General features: G+C 38.7%; 1 protein-coding gene and 1 long non-coding RNA gene across 3 annotated transcripts; one reads left to right on the top strand and one right to left on the bottom strand.

The window, feature by feature from the left end:
- Window positions 1–1,430: 1,430 nt before the first annotated feature.
- Window positions 1,431–22,334, bottom strand: CASP7 (caspase 7). 2 transcript variants are annotated; one of them, XM_048947063.1, is made up of 8 exons: window positions 22,294–22,322; window positions 21,920–22,005; window positions 21,426–21,553; window positions 6,092–6,240; window positions 5,021–5,149; window positions 4,372–4,547; window positions 3,666–3,804; window positions 1,431–2,999 (listed from the first exon to the last, which is right to left on the bottom strand). In XM_048947063.1, exons 3-8 carry the CDS (start codon window positions 21,551–21,553, stop codon window positions 2,776–2,778), a joined length of 945 nt encoding a protein of 314 aa, XP_048803020.1. In that variant the 5' UTR covers window positions 21,920–22,005; window positions 22,294–22,322; the 3' UTR covers window positions 1,431–2,775. The 2 variants fall into 2 exon arrangements, with proteins under 2 accessions (XP_048803020.1, XP_048803021.1); XM_048947064.1 differs by lacking the exon at window positions 21,920–22,005 and having other exon boundaries at window positions 22,294–22,334.
- LOC125694198 (uncharacterized) lies at window positions 22,017–23,665 on the top strand. The gene is made up of 3 exons (XR_007377450.1): window positions 22,017–22,208; window positions 22,904–23,178; window positions 23,539–23,665. It is a non-coding gene; the product is annotated as an uncharacterized LOC125694198 (long non-coding RNA).
- The last annotated feature ends 4 nt before the right edge of the window (window positions 23,666–23,669 follow it).

Genomic DNA, 23,669 nt, shown 5'->3' with positions numbered 1-23,669 from the left:
GTATTTTACGTCTGATCTTTGTATACTTCATATGCTGGACAAGCCTGGAGGTTGCTTAAGATTCTGCCTTTATTTCTTCCCTTCTTTGTAAATCAGCATATAGAATTGCTGTGCTCCTTTGTTCTATCATATTATTATTACACTATGTTATCATGTTTTTTTCCAGGAAACCTTTGGTTTACCAGGAGAGATCTCTGAAAACCTGATAATACTTACTTCCTTGACGCATTGGAGAGCTTTAGATAACATTAGTGTTTTGCCTTTCTTCTTAGAGAGACAGCTACTGCTTCACCTGTTAGTTGGAAATTCCCAAGTTGTCTGCATTTACTGTCCATAAGAGTAAATGTACAACAAGATCTGCAGAGACCCACTCTGTCCATCCTTTTTTTAAGACATCACGTCAAGTGGGGCAAGAAGCTTTTCCTACTGCTAGAGTAAACTAACCAATGCTAATTGCTTCTATTCCTCGTCACCACTCACTGGGAACCTCACCAGCCACAAGCTGAATCAGGTACTGTTGGTGAGGCAGCTACAGAGTGGTGAGATGCACACAAACCCTGGCAACGGGACAGAGGTATTTAATGATCCACCTTAATTGCAAGCAATTTTGAATGGCACTGATGGCCTTTTGCTCCACTTGACAGAAGTGGGTAAAGTCTACATTTTTGCAGTGCTTCTGAGCAAAGATAGATTGGCAGTAGTTTTTTAAATGATTAAAGATTGTTCTCAAACAACCTTTATGAATAAACTGCACAAGAAGTCTGCTCCTTAACTGTTAGACTGTTACATTTCTTAGCATTATTTCATAAACCTCAAGTGCTCTGTTTCAGAACCCCGGCTTGCTCCCTTATTGTTCCCAAGGCTTTGTGGCTTCAGAACCACAACGTCCCTCAATGAAAGGGTGGTTTTGGTGTCAGGATATCGTTGTTAGCAGAACCAGCTTAGTAAAAATCTACCAGTGAAGTGCAGTGAAGTGTAAGAGCTGTGTAAAAGTGTAAGAGTAGTGAAAATGTTGAATTGGTACATTTCTCATGGTAAAACATTTCTGGTATTTCTCCAGTGCTAGAAAACAGTTTAAGATAGAGCTGTTTGCAGGAACTGATAAGAACATTTTCATATGAACCACTAGAGCACCGTACAGTGTAATGTATACAAACACTTTATGCACTGGGCAAGATTAAGGGCTGGCAAATCAGGAGATTTCCATTAAAATCTTTTCAATAATTCTGGTTTACTCTATGAAAGGATCCGGCCTACTTAACCCAAACAATCAAATGATTGAATGCCAGCTTATACTGCCAATCCACTTTCCAACTGACACAGGAAACCTCATCTTGATAAAGATGCAGAAGAGCAACATTCAAGACTGAGAAAAACTGTGGGACGTATTTTGGTTGGTTTTCACTTCATCAGATCAAATGACCAACAGGCAGATGTTCATAGGAAATTAAAAAAACAGGTCTTTATTGATATTATGCTCAAGACTTTCACAAAACAATAATTTATTTAATTCAAACAATTGTAAATTTGACTTATGAAAAAGATATGCCTCGCTATGCTACATTTCCTGTAAGAAAATATACTCAATAAAGAGATAACTTGGCATGCACCTGTTTCCTTAGATTTAAAAAAAGTAAGAGTCCATAACTAGGAAAAGGGTGAATAACCTATCATTTATCAGTCTAATCAAACCATTAAAATTACTTTTTTGAGCTATCATATTTAAAAAGAATATAAAAATTAGAAATATAAGCATCATTGACATAACTCCAAAGTACAAAATCAAGACAATATATTAACTAACAAGGCACTTCTGGTTTCTGATTCAAGTATTTCTGGTCTCGGTGAAATTCCTCACAGATAGAAGTTAAATCTAAACGTGCGTTTCTTACTGAAATACATAATTCTGTTGTTTCAACATTAAATTGTAATGTTTTATAACAAAGTCTAGACATCAACTTTTTCTGGGTTCAAAACTTATGAATCAACATGCAGGCGTTCTTATTTCTGCAAGCAGAGAAACTGCACGACTACTGTGTCAGGCTGTTCTCTCAGTTAATTGTCATCTGCAAAAATCTTCACAATGGTATTTTATTAAGGTATTATCTAATTAGATTGCCTACTTTTAGAAAAACCAAAATGAAAATCTTTCTATTTGATACATTTCCATACCATTCAGCTGGATTATCTGCAAATAAAATTAACCTTATGCTAGAATGATAACTAAATTGACATCCATATTAAGCACAGTGCATCCATTACTCTTTAAGAGTGTTCTAAAATGGAAATAAATTTATTAGACTAAGAAGCACCCTTTTGAATAGCTACAAAATCAGTTTCATCTCTGGACATATTTATTGTATGATGGTCTTTGGAAATTTCCAAGGAAGTTACAATTCCATGAGATTGCAGTGAAAGAAAAGATGGAGCTTCATTTATATGTTTTTTTTACAGATTTTACAATCTGTTTTTTGGAGTCAGGTAAGTGACTCTCAGACAGCTACACTAAAAGAAATCAAAACTATTTGTAATAGAATCATGGAGCCTATGATTCTAATACAAATCAGAAATTAGCTACAGGATTGATTCACAGCATGTAGGTGGTCTTTAAAATATTGCCTATTGTCCATTTGTCAGGTACCCCAGCTTATACAATATGTCAATCTAGAGTCATTACAGTTCTGTTATTAAAAATTGTGTTACTGCAATTTATAATCAAATCTTCACCCCCAAATTTATCCCGATCTCACATCACTGGCTGTATTAAATATGCTTTCAGAAGTAAAGTTCCTTAGTAAGCATAGAGACTACACAAGGAATCTGCTTCTTCTCACTGAAGCGTGGATCATCAGACTGTGATTCAAAATTCGTGGCAACCACATAGTTGACCCGTGTGAGGATCTGCATGATCTCAAGTTGTTTTCCATGTTCATTTAGCACAGAGCACAGAGACTGCACAAACCAAGAGCCTCTTCCAGGATTCCTCCAAGAATAATAACCTTACAGAAAAGAGATAAAAAAGCGTGCTTGTTTCCCTTTGCCTTCTTAAGATTTTGTGCTGAAGAGTGGAACATCAGAGAGAAATGTACCAGTTTGTGTGAAAGATTCTGGATAAGCAGTAACTGCACACAAAAACTTCAATTCTTATTACTCCTGTCACAAATCTTGTTTCACAGACAAGGAAAATAATGTGTATTACCTCTCCAACCTTCAGCATATTAAGGTACAATTCTCTATGTTTTCATAAAGCATATTTTTGCAAAGGTTCATGCTATAGCCCATCCTCTTCTTGCATGCAAATTCAACATAGTTACTAAACTAGCCTATCTAAGGTTGGTATCGCCTTCCCCTGCCATCTGTAATGCCTGTGCTTTGTCACCTGCCAGATTTGGGCTTCCTCCTGTTTCAGCTCATTGTAAAAGTAGTAAATGGAACACACTGGTCAAACCAAACACCATGTCTTAGCATTTTGTCCATCACCACTGAAGCTGGGATGCATAAGGGCAGAGAAAAAGCCAGTTCTGTAAAAATAACACGTTTTATTGGAGTAACTATTATAGATAAAAAATGTTGATTGGCAACTGAAGATAGGAGACATTTTTAGGCTTCTTGCCTCTAAAACTCCCTCCCCACCCCCCTCCCTTTTTTTCTTTTTTTTTTTTTACCTGGCACAGTGGAATATGCAAACAGAAAATCTGCTTCTACTGGGATTTTGTATCTAGGATTGGCATCTGTTTCCAGAGTGTCATTTGCAGGTCCAGAGTCAGTTTGTATACCTTCATCAAACTCAGAGCCTCGGCATGCCTGAAACAGCAGTGAAGATGAAGAGAACTTGACCAGTAAGGAGAAATGAGGTATTTTATAATGGTTTTTTTTTTAAACATTTTAAAATGGATGTAGTTTTTGGCAGTACTTTGTATGTATAAGAGGCAAGAAAGTAGAAAACAAGGCTACTCAGGGAGATTGAAGAATTTAGCAGAATGCAGTAATTTGGAGATGCAGCCTTTATCCAAACATACTTGGACAGAATTATTTCTATTGATAATCACATACTCTTCTCAGCACTGTCTGCACAAGATGGAGGTTACCTCTATGGTCTGAAGTTCATGTATTACCCAGCACAAAAGGAATCCACGTGCAAAAAAGTGGATGAGGAATATTTCGATATGTTCTTTACATCTAAGAATCCTGCATGTAAATCACTTTTTGAAAGCAAACAAGATAAAAGTCACCTGTATTTAACTTCTCTCCACACTGTTTTTTTCCTCAAGACCTCTACCAAATTCAGCAAGATAACTTTCAGAGCATTTCACGAGAAGACAAGTGACATAATAGGTTTTCCCCACTGCATCAGAAGGATATAATATTTACCTGAATGAAAAACAATTTGGGTTTGCCTATCAGGCTTTTACATTTGTCTCCTCTGAAGAGTGCAGTCAGGTGTTTGATAGCCATGGGTCCATCAGTGCCATAAATGAGACCTTCTTCCCCATGGCTTAGAAGGATACAGGCAAAACAAGCAGCATCACTGTGATTCTCTTCAGCAGCTACAAATCAAATACTTGTTAGCCAAAAGGGGGCAACGTTTTAAATGACAAATTATATTTATCAAACACATCTTTCTGAGACTAAATGAAGAGTGGCCCTCTACTGGAAGTCATAAAAAGGAGAAGGTAAAGATAACACAGCCCAATTTTTAAGAATGTGATGAATAACTTGAATAAATGAACATAGAGTTCAGCCCACTTGATTCAACAGCTGAACTCTTAACTATATGGAATTATTTTAGTAGATTTGTCATCTACTATGACAACAAAACTATGCATTTCTGAATTTACACTGGAGGAGCTGGAGAATTAAGGCTAATCTGTTCAGAAATCAAATCTTTCTGTAGAGAAAATTCCATTTCGCGGGGCCTAAGCACTCTGTTCTAATCTGACCTTCTCTGTGCAGAGCATTACTTAGGTGACCTCCAGAGGTCCTTTACACAATAAATTACTCTATAATTCTAAATTTTTACCTTGTTTCAGTAGTGTTTTCATATCCTCACAGCTTCGGTCATTGTATGTGTGAACATCAAAACCTAAGCTTCTGAAACTCTTAGAGAGATCTCCAGCATCTTTGTCAGTGCCATTGCGTGTACCCATTCCTACCAGAAAAGAAATAGTGCAGTTGATTGCACATTACACAATTTAAAATAATTTGTATGTCCAAAAGCAACTTTATGTTCTTAATTTATATACAATGTCATGGTGACATGAATTTAAAACAATCCTCTAACAACATCCTTGGCATTCAGAACAAACTATGAGTCTTGTTTCAATGCAAAATAATGCAAGGTCCAATGTGAACATGTATTTTATGCTGAAAAATGCTGGTTTATCTCCAGCATCTTGCAACATGGGACCTCTGTGGAGAATTCTATCTCCTTTTGGTTATGCAGAGTGACAGATGCACAAAGCTCTTCAATAGTTAAAAAAGATTCCCCATGATACCCCCTAAAGGAAATTGACGTAAATTCTTTGGAATAAGCACTTCATTTAATTTGTTTGCCTAACTTGTAGAGAAAAAAAAAGCCTACAAAGTTGGCTATTTCACAAATATCTGTTTCAAAACTGCACGCAATCTGGAAAGTGCAGCCGACACCAGATTGTGAACAGAGCACAGCTATGGCTGTTAGCTTTTGTAGTGCAGCTATAGCTATTAGGAGCAGCTCAGAGACAGAGAAGTGATGACATGGGCCGCAGATACCAAAGTTCAGGTTTTAACAGTACAGCCTTAAATTCTAGGGCAGAAGTTTAGTTGGAAGTTGGCAGAACAAGCTGACGTGCTTTTTGAACCACCTACTGCAAAGAACTACTCTAATGTAAGTTTTAAAGAACAGGAACAAATAGTATGAACAGCTACTTAAAGTGAATATGGTCATTACAATTCCATGCCCTAAAAATAACAGGTTTATTGATTAATGAAAATATGAAAATTCTAAAATCTGTAAGAAGTGTCATGGAATCACAGAATCAAAAATGGCTTAGGTTGGAAAGGACCTCTGAAGGTCATGTGGTTCGTCCTCAAGCAGGACAAAGAATGTTACCTGTTTTGTCTTCAAAATTTTTGTTGTTTATAATGACACATTTGCCAACTTTCTTGTAGTTCATATTATACTGGAATGTGGGTGTAACAATTCGGTACTGGTTACTGAGAGAGGACTTTGGCTGTTCTTCTTCTCCATTCTTCTTTTTCCTGTGTGAATCAAATGAAAAAAACTGTTAATGACCAGTCACAAGCAAGGTGCTTATTTATCTTAAGCCATGCCACTGGGGCAGCACTACCTGATGTTTTTATTTCTCTTATGTTTCTCTTCCTTCATATTTCACACAGAGATGTAGAGATATTAACTCATTGCTTGAGTCTCATGATTTCCATTCAGTATTTGGATACAGATGATGGTAAAATCACCCCTGAGTGAATTGCAGACATGCAGATCTTGACCAAATACCAGGCTGGCAGCAGTCTTTTGCAAACTACGGTTCTGGATGTAAGAACTATTTTAATTTTACTGTAAGTGATTCATGTAAACCCAGACAGATCTTCCTTAATAACTATTCCAAGGATGATGAGAAGACATATGATTTATCCTGTAAACATTCTCCACTAATATAACTGTACACTGATCTTTCTGATATACGATGGAGTCTTAGACTGAATTAGAAAAAGATGCTGAGAGACAGCATGGACTCTACCCACCAATTTATTCTAAATTAAATATTATAGAATGAATCCACGACAACCTGCACGCACACCTGAAATACAAGCATGAGGAACTCAGTAATGCTTGCTTTTTGAGGTGGACTTTTTTGTCCAGCCAAGTGACTTCTGATGTTGATGTGATCTCCACAAGCAGAACTGAAGCGAGGGAAAGCCTTCAAAGGCTCTGATGAAACATTAGAAATATAAGCAAGCTTTGGAGCAGGCCTGCTTAGAGACAATACTTGGGAAAGGGCAGAAGAAAGTATCAGCATCTTGCTTCCAGTAGTACTTACTGCTGCAGTCTGAGCAGAAAACAAACCTATTTTGTCAGCACAACCAACTGTACTATACCATTTCTTTTAAACAAAATTAGATTTGTCCCATAATGTCAATTAAGTACTTTCAGTATTCTCACTTTGACATATTTCCAGAAAATTACCCAAGCTATTTGCTTCACTAATAGTCTTGAGAGATGAGATTGCTGTGGATTGATTAAATGTTTAGGAAAAGTACTTTCTTATCTTCCTGATTTAACAATTGTTGTCTCTAGCAATTGTTGGAGTCTCCAAGTGTCCTATTTTTTATTACTTAGGGGCAAGACTAACTGGAAACCATAATAAAGCATCTCCAGATGATTCATTATGTTCAAATGCCATGGCAATTCAATTTTAAAACAGTTTCTTCTTATGTTTGAGTGTCCTCATGCTCTGTTATAAGTGACCACATTAAATAGTTGCATCTTGCAGGCTTTCTCTACACTCTTTTTTTACCCATCATCTGACTGTCATCTCCTCTCTTAGAATTATTTTAGAAACTGTGAAACAAGATTTTGAATTGTACCTACTTGAGGATTGTCTTTGATACTCTCAAAGTACAGGGTTTTATTCTGTCAAACCCAAATATTGGTATTCTCCCTACATACTGCTTCTTGAGGGCTCTGAGAGCAATAATTAAATGTGCTTAGCCTCAAGAAAAGATTTTAACCATTTTAAAGAATTATCCACAGCTGCATGATGTTAATGTTACATTTGGGTTTCAAAGAGATCATGGATTCTTATTTTAGCCTAAAATTCCCCTTAGTCCAACATCACAAGACAACTCTTTGGAAAAAAGAAAAGAGAAAAAGAACATTCAAAACAAGAAGTAAGCACTCAGGCCAATGAAGAGACTAATTTCCTCAGCCCATGCCCTATTCAAGTTTATACAAATTTATCCAGCTTCACTGACTTCCTGAGTATGCTGTACGACTAGCAGTGGCTGTTACATATACTAAGATATTTTCAGGGGTATTCTACACAAATTTCTGTTGATGTTCAATCCATGAACAGTTTTGCACACTTGGAATAGATCTACCTACGTGGTGCAATATCATATTTACACTGTCCACTCCAGAATGCTAGAAACGATCTAATTTGAGACAAGAAGTCATGCGGTCACATTACCCAACAAAGAACTTCTCTGAAAATAGCAGCTGGGGTTAAGTGGCACAGTAAAGCAGCCACACAACTTCTCTGAAACCACTTAACTTCCGAGTTCAATAGTTTGCACTCATTCATGCAGAAATTCTCAGGACTTTAAGAGATATAGCTACTGCTGGTATTCCCAAAAGCATGCCAGAAGCTCTATGCTGTTCAACATCAAAGGTCACAGACAAGCCTTGCCAGTGCAACAGTCCGCATGAATCCATCGTTTAATTTCCCCATTCTTTCACAAAGGATACTATGCTTTTGTTCTAATGATTGCTTCCAAGCTTAACAGGATAATCAGATCATAAGCAACCACAGCGTATCTTGTGGGGTTACGCCTGTTGTTCCTTTACTGGCAGACAACAAAATAGTTCCAGAAATCTTTTGGTATCTGTCCAAATTGAATGAATAAGAAAGCAAAGGTTGTGCTGTACACTTATCCCACACTGCAATCCAAGGAGAATTCTTTTTTTTTTGTTGGTTTTTTTTTTGATTCTGTTTGCTACGCCAAAATAGGGCAATTTGGGAATTGCCTGAGTGGCTTAAGCTGATTGTTTAAGGTTCCACTCTTCAGTTTAAACAAGTTAAATCATACCTTGTAATAATGACTAATAATGTTATAAATATGTACTAATCAGTCCTAAAGGGAAATTCCTTGTCAGTGACAGGCTGTCTTATGACTGAAAGCACAAAGCTTTCTAGACAAATTTTGATTTTTAAGCTTTGAACTGGACACATTAACATAAATGTTTACCACTGTTGTTCTCTAAGCTTTCTAATCACAGTATTTTCTGAGAGCATTTCCAGGGGTTAATTATGTGCTTTTATAAACTGTTGTCAACTATCTGCTCTTAGTTTTATTTCTTTCTGCTTCTCTGATATCCAACGTCTTTAATTTCCCTCTTTCTGGATTCAAACTTGCCCAGACTAAACAGAAACTTGAATTTTACAACTGTTTCCTCTGCTTTTAGTTTTTAACTACAGCCGTGCCTCAATTCCTCACTCCACTACTCTGATCTTTTCCCTCAGACAGAAACATTCTTCTATCACTGCTCTCACATATTTCGCGTTCTCTTCTTTCAGCTGAGAGTTCAGAAAAATCAAAAGTCCACTCTGGCACCCTCAAGTAACTTGCACATTTTCTTAGTTATTCTTACAGTGTTTCTAAATCTAGGGCTTAGGCCTGACAGCGGCATGCCTAGGAATGTGACTTCATCAAGTCTACACTCAGCGTCAACCCTGGGAAAAACATCATTATCAACTTCTCACATTTCAAATACAAAACGAAAGTTTCCCATAGCATTTATCATTGTGCTACTGAACTTTTAAATAGCAAAGGCCAAATTTCTCATCATTATGACTGACTAAAATCCTGCCAGTGTTAATGGAGATACCTTCATTTGCGCCAGTAGGAACTCAGATCTTGACTGCCTAAAGAAATGACAGTTATCACAACAAACTTTTTTCTGTTATGCTTTGGTAAATCATGATTTCCATATGTAAAGGTATCAGAATTTAAGGATAAAAGCACCCCTGTTAACTATTAAGTATACGTAAAGATTATTTTCAAGAAAATGAAATCTTTACAGTTCTGTTGAAAACAGTGTCTCTGAGCAGTCCCAATTTCCTCTCCTTTGGCTTCCCTTCTTCTAGCATCACTCTGCACTATCTTTGCTACCATGCAGAATTATGACATAGCATCCTTTAACAGGAGAGCTTCCAGTCTCTTGCCATGTCTTAACTTCTAATTCACTTCAAGCAAAGCACAATATTTCTGTGGAGGTCTTCTGCTTCCATTCCATTCCATAATTAATGCCAACCATGAAGTCCGTCTTTGTGCAAGGTGTAAAAGCTAGTAAACATAAAACATTTTTTAAAATGCCTGTCTGCTGTAATATATGGACTCCCCTTGGAACAGTAGCAGCATGACACAGGTAAAAGTCTCAAGAGAGAGGAGTGGATTGAAGGAAGACATGAAAAAGAGGCAATATCTAGGGTAGAAACTATTACACCAATCCATTTACTGAACCTGAAAATAAAAAGTAATTTAAAAAGAGACTGATAGAAACTGACAGACAACTGTTTTTTTCCTGGAAATGTGAGTGTCTCTGCCTTAAAAGCAAGCAATTCAGTGACACCTAGAAACACCCAGGGCAGAAACAAGGCTCTTCAGAAAAGAACAGTCACTTAAATAGGCAAACAGACAGAGGATTAGAAGGATAAAACAAATTTCAAGATAATCACTTCCTTCTCATAGGATAGGAGGAGGTTCCTGTTTGTTTTCCCTGTAGTTCCTTTACATTCTCCATTAGTATGATGGGTAGTTGTATATTGCTTTTTAATACCTTGTTAGCAGATTTCTATAAAAAGAAAATTTGTCTTATAAAACATGCTGTCATTTACAGAACGCATTGTCTCAGGATTGCTTCTGAAATCCCCAGACCTTTTGGCATTGGAGAAGAACTTGATTCTTGTTATTATAGGGTAGTCAGCCTTTGAGTCCAGGCAAGAAGATTATGGCAGTGGCAGACTGATGAAGTCCACAGTACCGATCTTCTCAGGTAACCCATCAAATACCTGCAGAACTTTCATGCACTGCATGTTGTGGGACAGAAGATATCATAAAACTTCAGTGCTCTTTATTCTACTGCTAACCACTTAGATGCCCCCTCATCATTTTTACCTTCTGAGGAAGTTACCAAGAAACAGAATGCATGAATTAGACAAATCAAAGTTCTGCATTTAATTTGTTTGTTTTCACTCTAGTCTCAATAATCAGTGGTCTACTCATGTCTGTTGCTTTCTGATGAATGTTCGTGGGTTTGCCTTGCTCCTATACAACCTTCTCTCCAAACTGTCAGCTTTAATACTTCTGTGCAGCTTTAATACTTTCATCCAGTCTAATTTCACCATACTTAGTACACCTCTAATTACTGTACACACTCCCCTCTGAATTTATTTTTCTCTTGAAATCTATTGGTAATAACAAGCACAAGACACTTGTTAAACCTGACCAGAGCTTTTTAGGTCTTAAGTTCTTTATGGCAGACTCTTTGTTCTTTGTCAGATTTGTTTAGGTAAAATGTCAAGTAGATTTAGAGCTGCATGCAAATAATAGATTATCCTGTTGACTTTTCCCATTGTTACTGCATCAAGTTGGCAGAACTGCAACATTTCTGGACAAGATGATTGTGGCTCCATTTGAAGCATCTCTTGATTATACTTTTATGATTATATTTTTACTGTTAATAACCAAAAAGCATAAATTATATGGGACAAAGACTAAGCATTAGCCATAAATGCTAGTCCAAATACTAACACTGTATTGCACTGTGCCTGATTATGTGATTCTGGGTCATATACTAACAATGCTACATGCTGGAATGCAAAGTGAAATCCACTTTAAATACTAATAGGAGCCACAGCTGGTGACATTGGCTTTTGACAGAACTCCATTCTGTTTCCAATCTGCCTGCCACACACTGTAGGCTCTCAGACTTTTTCTCCTGAGTACTACAGTAGCATATGTGATTTCCATCTATTTTTCAGACACACAGCACCTAAAAAGTAGAAGTTCACCTAAAAGCATCTGAATGATATCCATCATTTCACCTATATTGTTTACTATAGCAAGGAGACTACACAAAATGAATGAAAACCTACCTAACAATTTCAAAAACAATAGCAAATCTAAACAACACAATACAGAAAAGTAACTTTTAAACTCAAAAAAAAGTCCTAGGCTCCTAGTCCCTCTAATAGCCTTGTTTCCTGCCTTAAAGAAATTTTAAATTATGGTGAAACTGATCAAATAGATAGCACTGGAGTCTAACGCTCATATTTATCAATGATACATGAAGTCTGATCGGTGCTTTCTTCTTCATATACACTCTGCCAAAGTTCCTAAGCCAGAACAGTCATTTTTAGGAAGTGGTAAAATGACAGGAAATGGCCCAGCATGCTTATGCAAACTGAAAGCAATAGGACTAGTCAGACAGTAAAAGAAAACCTGCTCGTAACCCTTCTCAAGATCAGAGCCATACTAAATATTTAGCTTCCATCTTTATTTGAAACTGGTAATTAGTTCATGACTTCTTGAGGATGTCTTTTCAGCAAGACTGCCAGCTGACTGAACAAAGATCATTTAAAATCACCGGAGGAAAAGATTTTTTTTGAATGAATCTGATGTGAGGAATTAACAGAGAAAGTATCTCTTGTTTCTTACCAAAAAAACGTGCCCCACATCCTCCTTCTAACTATAAATACGCAATCAAGATTGTTGTAGCAATATTTCTCTCCTTGAAAGAAACGAGTTAAGTCAACAGTGGAATTATTTGCTTGGACTTACAGAGATACTAATAGGGCTGGGAACAAACTAAGCTTTCATTGACATTTTTGCCCATGGTGAGTCTGGGTTCATACCTTCAGTCATATCAAAAGTCTTACTTTGGTTCCTACTACAAAATACGTAGCAGTGCTGTTACAGATTTTGCAAAAAGTCCACAAAATGTTTCCAGTTTTTAAATCGAACCCCTGGCATTTTCTAAGTTTCTTGTAGCATGTTATATCACTTCCAACAGCAGAACAGGAGCCATAAGCAACATTTACTAAGATGTATAGCGACAGGACAAGGGGAAATGGTTTTGAACTGGTAGAGGGTAGGTTTAGAGTAGATACTGGGCAGAGATTCTTTCCTGTGAGGATGGTGAGACACTGGAACAGGCTGCCCAGGGAAGTTGTGAATGCCCATTCCCTGGAAGCACTGAAGGCCAGGCTGGATGGGTCTGTGAGCAACCTGGTCTAGTGGGAGGTGTCTCTGCCTACAGCAGGGGGGGTTGGAAATTCGTGATCTTAAAGGTCCCTTCCAATGCAAACCATTCTATGATTCTGTGATTCTATATTTAGCAGCCACATATTTGCACAGTCTTGCAAATTTACCCAGAGTAGGTGAAGCAGTGTACTGGCATGTACATGTCCCTGGTGGAAAACAGTGCTCGGAACAAATGCATTCCTACTGTGCACGATGGAGGTATACAGAGGATTTCAGTCCAGAAGCAAATACTGATCATTAGCTTCCCTGAATAATTACGTGTAGGCATTAACAGTTTCACGTCAACTGCAAAATACACATGATTGCAGTTCATAGAGTATGGCAGTCCTCAAAGTACAGCCCCAAAGTCTCCCAGGACCTTAACAGTGAATCTAACATGGCTTATGTGGTTGCAATTACTCCCCTGAAATATAGGAAAGACTGCGTTCCACATCCCGTAAACCACAACCTAAAGTCTATTCGCTTCATCCACAGCAGGGCCTCACCTACCACAAAGCTCCACAAGGGCAACAGTTGCAGAGGCGAGCAAAATCAACGTGTGACCAGCGTGCTCACTGCAGTAGCTGACTCACCTGTGTGCGAGCACGCTTCTCGTTTGATCACTTGCAAAACAAACCAGAAAATCTCGTTCAGAAGTTTCTACAAACCTGCAGCTTCTGGTTAATCTGCAGAACGTCTCTTAGATTTAAAACTTTTTTTTCAAAGATCTTATGTGCCTAAATAAAATGTTGCAACGTTGCAGTGTTTCAAACGCTGGCCTCACTTTGAGGGATCTGCTGAACTGATTTTACTTACTGTAAATGTTCACTTTGTTGGATGCACTTTTGAATTCTTTGCTTACAGACAGTGCCTCCCAGCTCCTACTGTTATATTCCATATATTTTACCTTTGTTCCAAGGAAATTACCTTTCAACTTTAGAAAAATGAAATAAAATACATTTTAAATCTCTCAGATATTTTTCAAAACCTGAACTAACCTAGTAGCTTTTTGGTGCCATTTTAGTTTCAGGTTCTTCTCCAATTAAGAGAAGAGGAAATCTTTCTAGGAACTTGGAAAGCAGAGAAACCCAGTTCAGAACATCTAGAAACTAAGTGTGAAGAAAAGGAGTTGAGCTGTTTGAAAGAAGAAGCTTCAGGCTAGAACTTGTGGCATCCTTTGTACACTACAGGTATTCTTGGATTTCTAAAATATATCTAAACTTATCATAGAGTCATAGAATCAACTAGGTTGGAAAAGTCCTTCAAGGTCATCAAGTCCAACCATCAATCTGACCTACTGAGTCCCAGAAGTAAATCATGTCCCTTAGTGCCAAATATCCCACCATCCTTCTAATTCTGTGACTGATGGCCTTAACATAACGAAATCAAAATCAGAGCTGCAATTTTATTCATTACATATACATGAACAAGATGGAGCACGCTGGTGCTAAGCCAGTTCCACTTCATGAAAATGTTTCAGCACAGTTTATTATGTCTAATACTGCCCACATTTCTCAACAGTTGAAAAAAGAAGGAAAAAAAGAATGAGGTACTGTCATCCTTATCTTTGGGCACCTACAACTGTGTGGATGATTGACAGCCTGCATGACAATTCTGTGGTGTGACACCTGCAGTTGACCAAAACTGAGTAAATTCCAGATTCTTAATGATCAATTTGTAATTCAGCTTCCTGATCAATTTCCTGCATGGTATGGAGGAATAATATTCAAATACCATTCAACAGGTAGAATTTTTCCAAAAACAATGTTGCTTGCTGAAAGGCTTTCTGCTCATCTCCGGAAAACCTGAGCACATACACCTTCCAAGGGTGTTCTGGAAACTGAAATGTTGCATGATCATATCCTAAATAATGTACACAGGCAACTCACAAGTATGCAGTAAAAGAAAAATAAAAAGCCTCTTTTATCTGTCATAGGTACTATGAACAGTTAGCAGGTATATATATTTTTACACAGGCTGCTTGGAAGATGACTCAAAACAAAGCAAAACCCCCGAATAACATATCTAGGAGAACATTCTATCTAGGATTACCAATTGCAAAATGCCAGAAGAATTATAATTCACAACTAAACTCCCTTAGGGTGCTCATTCACGAGGTTCCCAAACAGGTGGAAGGGAAGGAAGGAGGTAAATAACTTTCCACAGTACCTTGGCTCATCATCAAATGGCACTCCACACTGCATCTGACTTCAACTTGTGCTCAAGAGCAAGTCTAATCCTCTTGGTAATGCTAGGAGCCCACCATGCTCGGGGCTAGATTGGAGCATGAAACAGGATGCCCTGTGCTCAGGCCCAAAGATCTGCATGTGTCAGCAGTGGGTCACACTGGACTTTTCTATGGGGCTATTCAAACCCTCACAGCTATCGTCCTGCAAACAGAGGTCATGCAGGCCTGATCCACCTTTGCTGACAAGTGGAAAACACACTCTGATCCTGTCACTGTTCCTAGATAAGAGTGTAGGAAAATAGAGCAGATCTTGAGATGGAGGTGACACAGCAAGCTTTACTTTTTAATACAACTCCACACCTTCTTGCAGAACCGGAACCAACCATCAGTACAATATTTGCACAATGAATGCTTCTAAGAAAATGATGAACATCAACATAGATAGTTTACAAGACCTCTTTTGTATTCTAATTCACAGAACTATTTCCCACATATTTACTCTTATGCAGTTTTGGATTATTCAAAAATACAGCTTAATTTATTGTGGTTCCTTTAAAAGGTTAAATATTAAAACCTATTGTAGCTTTCCTCCACATTTTGAGTGCTGACAGCATAGAGTTCATTACAATGAAGGAAATAAATTACTGCAATAAAAAGGAATTAGGCTACTTGATCACTGTTGCGTTTGCTCCAGATACAGTTCAGGAACAATCCAGTGTTTGCTGTGCTTCACCTGAGGAAGTCTCCAAGGAGGCTGGGAGCAAATGCTAACTGAATTAGTTACTTCTTATACTTTAGGTGCTATTTCAAGATACTGGGCATTTCCTACATGGTATATTCAGTAAGCGTCCAAGGGAAAGTACAAGCACTGTGCAGCATTATAACTGTTTGTATGCCTGTGGTGTTTGGTAGAAATTGAGAGCTAGATCTAACAAAAATGATCATAACAAAACTGAAAATGAGCCTCCAGCTCAAGAATGAGTAACGAAAAGGAACACCTCTGTTGTATCACGTCTGTTAAAAGCTCTTTCACTGTATTTGTAGGAATTAACATTAGCAGACAAGAGTTGCTAGAACCCGTTACTTCTAAAACTATGTGTTCATCACTTTGGAGGACATATGTTGGTATTTAGCTTGGGAAAAGCAGAACCCCAAACAAATTAAAATGAAATTGCACTGAACTTCAGAGTGAGGATAGTAAAAGGAAAGATCATCACTCGCTTATAGGATTAAAAAATGCATTCAGTGATTTGCTTAGAAATATAAAGGAAACCTGTGGCTGAACCAGGAGTTCAGTTCGGTTTCAGCTCAGAGCGTAAATTCGGATGATTGTTCGGCTGTTACTCAGTAAGTAACTTACTTATTATACACAATGTAAGGATAAAAGAGATAAGCAGTATTTGATTTTGAAAGGTTTGTAATATTCTGTGGCTGGAAAACCTATAACAGAACTGTATTTTAGAATTTAGAAGTGCAAAAAGTTATGTTGAAAAGATGAAATATCACCCAAAGCATCATCTGAATGTGAACATATTAATTTCAAGGCAGGAACAGCTGGTGTAGAAGCAAATACAGTTACTTCTTAAACATATGATGTTAGCAGTAATTTTTCTAAGCAGTTCATTCAAGTCCACTGTTTCCAAAAGGCCCAAAATACAAAATGGACAACTCTGGAAAAGATACACAGCTTTGAGATGGAAAAAATATAAACTATGTGAAACTGTTCTTTGTCAAGTACTAACTGCAAAACTTCCTATGAACCAAATATAAAGAAACTGTTGAATCAAAACTGGGTAAAAAATACCTCCTGAAAAAATGGAAGAACAACAAAAAAGCAAGACTGAAACAAAGACAATTTTCCACTCCTTTGGAGCTCCATAGCTGAGGTTCAGCTGAAGTTGAATCTCAAAAACGAGTATTTATTCTTTAAAGGACAAGATTATTTATGTTGAGAAATGTGACTATACTGAGATAGAGCTCATGACGTTAAAACAGCTTAAGTAACGTTGTGCTTCCTTATTTTTGTGTCCTGTAGCCTAAATTAATGCCATATGAATGAAAAACAAACAAGACAACATTCCTATGTCTTTTGAATCTAAACACTAGTTGTATGGTAACTGTTGAGTCAGGGCTTGAACCACTGATTGATCACCTGTGGAAAGGACAGAGTCAGTCCTGGGAGCACAGGTGAAGGCAATTCAGCTGCGTGACCAGAGGGGTGAAGCCTGGCTGCACTTCTCTTAGACCTCATATAGGGGCTGACTGCTGCTGGGGTGGGATCTCTGGTTGGAGAGCCTTCTCTTGTGGAGTTTTTTCTGTAAGCCTGGATCTTCAGAGATGGGTGAGCACTTCTTTTCCTCTGTAATGCCTTTCCGTTGCACTAGTGCCTTTGCTGTTACATCTCCTGTATCATCATTCCACTGTGTTGCTCTTTCTGATTGTTACATGAGTTTACAAACTTTGGCTGTTTTATTGGTAGCCATCGTAACTCTTGAACTGTTGCAGTAAGATATGCACTGATGTTTATAGAAAGCTTCCAAATTAATTAGAATGTAGTCCCAAACTTTATGGTGGCCTGATTTAGTAGAAATAAATAACTTTTACTGTCTTAAACAGCTTAAGGACTCTTAGGGAGCACACATGGGTGTACCCCACCAGACTCATAGAGATTTTGTTACAATACATTGCATGTGTTTTACTCTAAAGATACTACTGAATCACACAGTTTCAGTGATAAATAGGCATTTGTAATTTTTAAACATATATTTAAACAACATCTTCCCTTTCCAAATAAGGGAAATTTTGACTGTAAATCAGACAGCAGGGCTGCAGTGAATAAAAGTAACCAAAGGACAAAGGGTTCTACAAAATTAACAAGTGTAAAACTGGTATCTGTATACTACTACTAACTACCTTCTTCTGCATTACACTTCCTCACTGAAGTTCACAGTCCTGATTATTGAACGTGTGAGTGCTGGTCTACCAAACCTTGGGAATTTTTAGATGCAGCTTTAAACAAACAAATGACAAAACACATTAGAAGTAAGAGAAATTCTAGCTCTAGTTAACAATGGGACCTGAATTCTATTCCATGCTAAACTATGCTACCTGGATGCTAAAATAGGTTTGGCTGCTATGTTTCCTCAATCCTCCTAACAGAGTTCTATAGCTGAAGATTCCAAATAAGGAAACTAAATAATCTTTTGGAGAAGCAAGGTTATTTCTAAGGTCTCAAAGATAGTGATGTGAGCACATACAGCACAGAAAAGTTTATATGGGAAAAGTTCTGTCTGCTTTTAATTATCATTAAAAAAATTAAAAACGTGTCTCAATTCCCAACTCAATATTTGCTATCATGTCTTTTAAAATCTTGTTTTGCTCAAGGTTGCCGTAGTGCATCTTGCTGTGTCTGCCTTCTGAAACGGAATTTTCTTGGTCAACTGCGGATCTCACAAAGTTAGTCTTCTGTAAAATTTTGTAGTAAACAAAAGTAAAGCCTTTCTGCCATCTAGTGGCTACAAATACCAACAGCCGCCCAACGATCCCAAACACTTTTCTGCCGTTACTGAAGTTGTAGCACTCTTTCCAAGAAAAGGAAATACGCAGAAGAGAATTCCCCCAAACTGTGGTGCACACAGATGAGTCTGCCCTGTCTGTGGCTTGCTCTGAGCTCTGCTTCCTGCTTGGTGAGCCACGGTCGTGGTCTTATTAGAGAAATGTTGAAGATTCTCACCTATCTCTGTTTACTGCACTGGCTATCTACATTTCTGTTCATAGACAGAGATCTGTGAAGGTACTGGAAGTAGTTGCTCTGTCTGCATAGCTCTGATTTTAGTTTCTTGCTGTTCTGTTTCCTTTCTCATTACAATTCACGTTGTTTAACAGTAGAAAATACTTGTTTTCCCATTGAGTTTATCTTTTTTTTAAGCTTATATTTAAATACATTTTGATTTTTTTATATAAGTGAAACTGTATGCTGACTTCCATAGAATCATAAAATGGCCTGGGTTGAAAAGGACCAGAATGATCATCTGGTTTCAACCCCCCCCTGCTATGTGCAGGGTGTCCAACCACCAAAACAGGCTGCCCAGAGCCACTCTCCATGAAAGTACTGCACAGGTGGTAGAAATTGGATCAGCAAAACAAAAAAATGTAGTCAATCTAAAGCTTTCTAGACACTTTTTTTTTTAAACAAATATTAAGTTTACATTGCCAAAATGGAGCCTTGGCAATCAAATCACAGCTGGTCAGGATCCAATCAAAAGCAAACTGAGCCCAGTACCTGTTATTGACCACTAATGAGTTTTAAGAACAAACTAAAGAAATTTGGTCCAGAATATATTCTCGCAGAAATCTGATTTAGGGGCATCTCATATCAAAGATTTTAACATTATATTTCCACTAGATTTTTCTTCCACACATGCATACGCTGCTATTTCAGATGAGTTCAGAAGAATCTAGATGAGTATCTTGTGGCTTAAATTTTATGACTCTGCTCCATACCATGGAAAAAACATATCTTAGTGATTGTTTTAATCTTACTCTATAAACTTTTCATTGGATGTCTCTTATAATTTTTTTGTGAGGCCAATGAGCAATCAATCATTCTCTATTCACTTTCTCCTTTGTGACTGCCACTCTTTTTGGTAATTAAACCATCTTCCTTTATCCTCTCACATTCCTTTTGTGTTCCTGCAGGCCAGAGAGTATCTATAAGACAATGACCTTATCAGAGCACTTGGATTTTTAAGACCCTCTCTGTAGAACAGCTCATTCCTCTTCAGGCCAACGTCGCTTTTGCCAAGCAGCACTGATAGATAATTCCAGACTCAATTTTTTATTACAAAATCTATATTGAAACATCTCAAACTTCTCATATTTTTTCTTCAGCATTTATTTTATCTGAGTTCCTTTTTACTTCTAGCAAAAGATGTTTCAAATTTGTATCTTCAAGGATTTCCCAAAAGATGAATGTCTCAAGCTGATGAATAGCCAAATTACTTGGAAAATTTCTTATGAAAAAGAAAAGTGATAGAAGTGCTGATTCTTGCTTTTCCTTTGGGAATGATTAACTTTGAGTTGCATAATTGAGTAACAATATTAGCATATTGCTTCTTCTAAAGAAGATGTCATACTTTAAAACACACATTTTAGAAATTTTAAAAGAAAACTTGGGAAAATACTTGAAGTTTTAGGAACAAACATTAAATTGTCTATTTGGTATAATGTGCCTTTGTGGAAATTAATGTGTATACATCTTAAAATGCATTTGAGGAATGAGAAAATGAGAGAAAACTTCAGTGATTTGCTTAACAGCACATCAAAAGTCATCTAAGAAGAAAGCAACTTCACTTCTCTCGCATCTCTCTCAGATTTGTTACACCCATCGTGTTCATATAATATGCTACAAAAATAAAATGACATTCCCCACGTACTTTGAATTATACTGTTCACTTGAATGTGGATATGTCCAAGAACAATAAAAAATTAAGCCTCTGTAATTACAAGTATTTGTAATAAACAGCTGTAATAAAATACAATACATTTACCACATTAATTAGTATTTCCTGATATTCAACAGCATTTGTTACTTTTGCACATTTGTTTTTTAGCTTTTGCGTTTTCGGTCACATTTATGTGCTCCTTGTCTGTAAAACAGTAGATAATTCTTGCTGCCTGTACATTTAATGAAAGTAAAACTATGCTTCGTTGAGTCTACTGGGCTGAAATGAAAGGCTTTTAATTTATTCTGTAATAGGTTACATCTCTAGACTCAGTGAGGCTTCTTTGTGCTACGGTCTAGATGGCACATCCAGGCTTTAAACTAACTTAAATAGTCAGCAGGGGGTTCCAATGATGTAGGAGATTAGCAGAGCTGAATGCAGTAAAATAGATAATTAATGGCATATTTAATTCCCAGCTCCACAAAAGGGCAATGTTTAAGATGAGGGGCTACATCTGATGCTAAATGAACTTAGTGCCCTCTCGACTACCAAGTAAGCTGATGGGAGATATTACGGGTCTCTGTAAATCAGCAGTGTGAAGGCTGTTCAGCAGTAGGGTACAGATTAAATATGTCAGACTTTATACAGCATAGGCTGCCTATCAGACACTCTTTGGCACTTGGGCATGGCAAACTGAACACTGCAATCCCATTAGAAAGGCAGTATCATAGCTGGCAAAAAGAAAAATGGAAATGAAAGTGGTAACTTACTTGGCAAAAAGTAAGAGTCTGCTACTTCTGTCTGGTTTTGCATCGACTATATCATCTTGGTCTCCATCACTTTTCTCTTCAGAGGAACGGCCTGCATGCTGATCTCCTGCATGCTGATCTCCTGACATCTACAAGTAAAAGTACAAGAATGTAAGCATCCCTCAGTGAGCACTGTTATTTCAGTACTTCCTAACCAAAACCACTAACTGGACACGTAGGACTGCCAGTTTGTTATGCCGTGTGGTCCTTCACCAACTAAGCGCACCTATAGATTTCTGGTGATGCAGTACATGCCTGGCCATCACTGTTGTGCCCTGTGGTGAATGCCTAAAAGTCTCTTGTCTAACACCGCTCTGAACACGGCACACAAGAAGTGAAAATCATTTTATGATTTAAGATCTTACAATTAGTTGCCGGAAAATTTTTCATGATCTGGAAAGAAGCGTGTTGGGAAGAAAGGTGATACATGCAAATAGGCTTGAAAGAAACTCTACCGTCTTCCAAGGATGGAATCTCAATTTTTAACTTCTGTTTTGTCTGTATCAACAGCGTACAGGCCTTAGGAAAGAACAAGCGCTTCCTGGAAATGAAACGCAGTTGTGACACGGTGAGGAAGAAAAGCGTGCAGGCCACAGGCAGCAGGAGAAGCTGCCCCAGCGGAGCGGTCCCACCCGTGCAGGTGGAGGAAATCGGCGCCGCCGATTGCAAACGACGCCCCGTGCCCCCCGCGAGGAAACGGCTGTGCAGCCACGCGAAGGGCCGGACCGCTTCCAGCGCCCTGAGGTGCGAGGCGGGAGGGAGAGGGGCGGAGGGGAGGGGAGCGAAGCCCGAAGGACCCGAGGGGCAGGGAACCGGCAGCGGGGCTTGCCTTAGCGCTGAGCTCCGGGCAGGCGGAAGCGAAAGGAAAAGCGAAAGCAGAGGTGGGGCCTGCGGGCAGGGAGCGGGGCGGGGTCTGTCCCGGCCTCCCGGGGCTGTGAGTGCGGCTGGGCTCCTCCGGCTCCGCTCCCCGCGGAGAAGCTCAGTCCCCCCTCAGCTTCGTCCCAGCGAAGAGAATATTGCTGCTTTTTAACAGCGGCGCTCCGTCACACCGCCTCGAAAGAGGAGCCTGAAGTTTCATGGTGACGAGAGATTGTCTAGATCTAAGGAAATTTTTTTTCCTTATATAAACTTCATTGGCATTTCCTGGTCTTTCCAATTATTCACTGTGTTGCATCTCTGCTAATTACGATACCCCACTGTGGAGCCGTTGCATCGGACCCAGCAGTTCAGTGCACGGGCTGGAGATTGGCACAGTCTTGCTAATTACTCCTGGATGCGGGCTCCGATCCTGCAAAATCATACACCTACCCAGCAGCGTGCGGTGTTTAACATTCACAACCTGAAGAGATTCACATCAAAGCGACATTTTTCAGTGTAACTGCCTCATAATTGGCACAAAACACAGGCTTTGTAACAAACAGCCTTTTGCTTCTCGACAGGTCACTGCTTCGATGTGAGCGAGTCTGAGCTGCGCGTGGCTCTCACCAAGTGTCTGTGCTGCTGCCGGGCTGAGCTCTGCTCTGTGGGATTATGCCTGTAGCTCCTGGTTGGAGATAGAGCCAAAGCTTGCTGCTGAAGATTAAGCTCTAACAGAGACCCATGGCTCCTCTCATGCCGTCTGTTAGCTGCTTCTTTTCAAGAAGCCAGCGCCATTTCCAAATCTGTAATAGATCTTTAAGGACAACAGAGGAACTGGGAATGTATGGATCTTCAAGTAAGTGTGTGGAGAGGTGAGATGGGAGAGAATTGTAGAATCGTAGAATGGCTTAGGTCTGATGGGACCTTAAAGAACACTGAGTTTTCCAAACCCCCTGCCATGGGCAGGTTTACCACCCGCCTGACAAGCTGCCCAGGGCTCCAACCAACCTGACCCTGATGCCTCTAGGGGTGGGGAACGCACAGCTTCTCTGGGCAGCCTGTGTCAGCGCCTTACCACCACCACCTTCTGAGTAATTTTCTGCCTAACATCTAACCTAATTTTCCCATTTTTTAGTTTAAAGCCTTTCCCCCCTGTCCTATCTCTTCCAGACCATGTAAAAATTTGGTTCCGCTCCTGCTTATATGCTCTCTTCAGGTACTGGTCTCCCATGAGCCTTCTAAACAAGCCTGACTCCACTTTTCTTCCTAAGAGTGATGCTCCAGCCCTTTGATCAGGACCGTGGCATAATCAGCAATGACTGGGATTGGCTCCTGAACATCCAAATA

The sequence above is a fragment of the Lagopus muta genome, chromosome 5 (assembly GCF_023343835.1).
Source record: "Lagopus muta isolate bLagMut1 chromosome 5, bLagMut1 primary, whole genome shotgun sequence".
Taxonomy (NCBI): Eukaryota; Metazoa; Chordata; class Aves; order Galliformes; family Phasianidae; genus Lagopus; species Lagopus muta.
The sequence above is the reverse complement of the archived record's forward strand: the minus strand, read 5'-3'. Positions and strand labels throughout refer to the sequence as shown.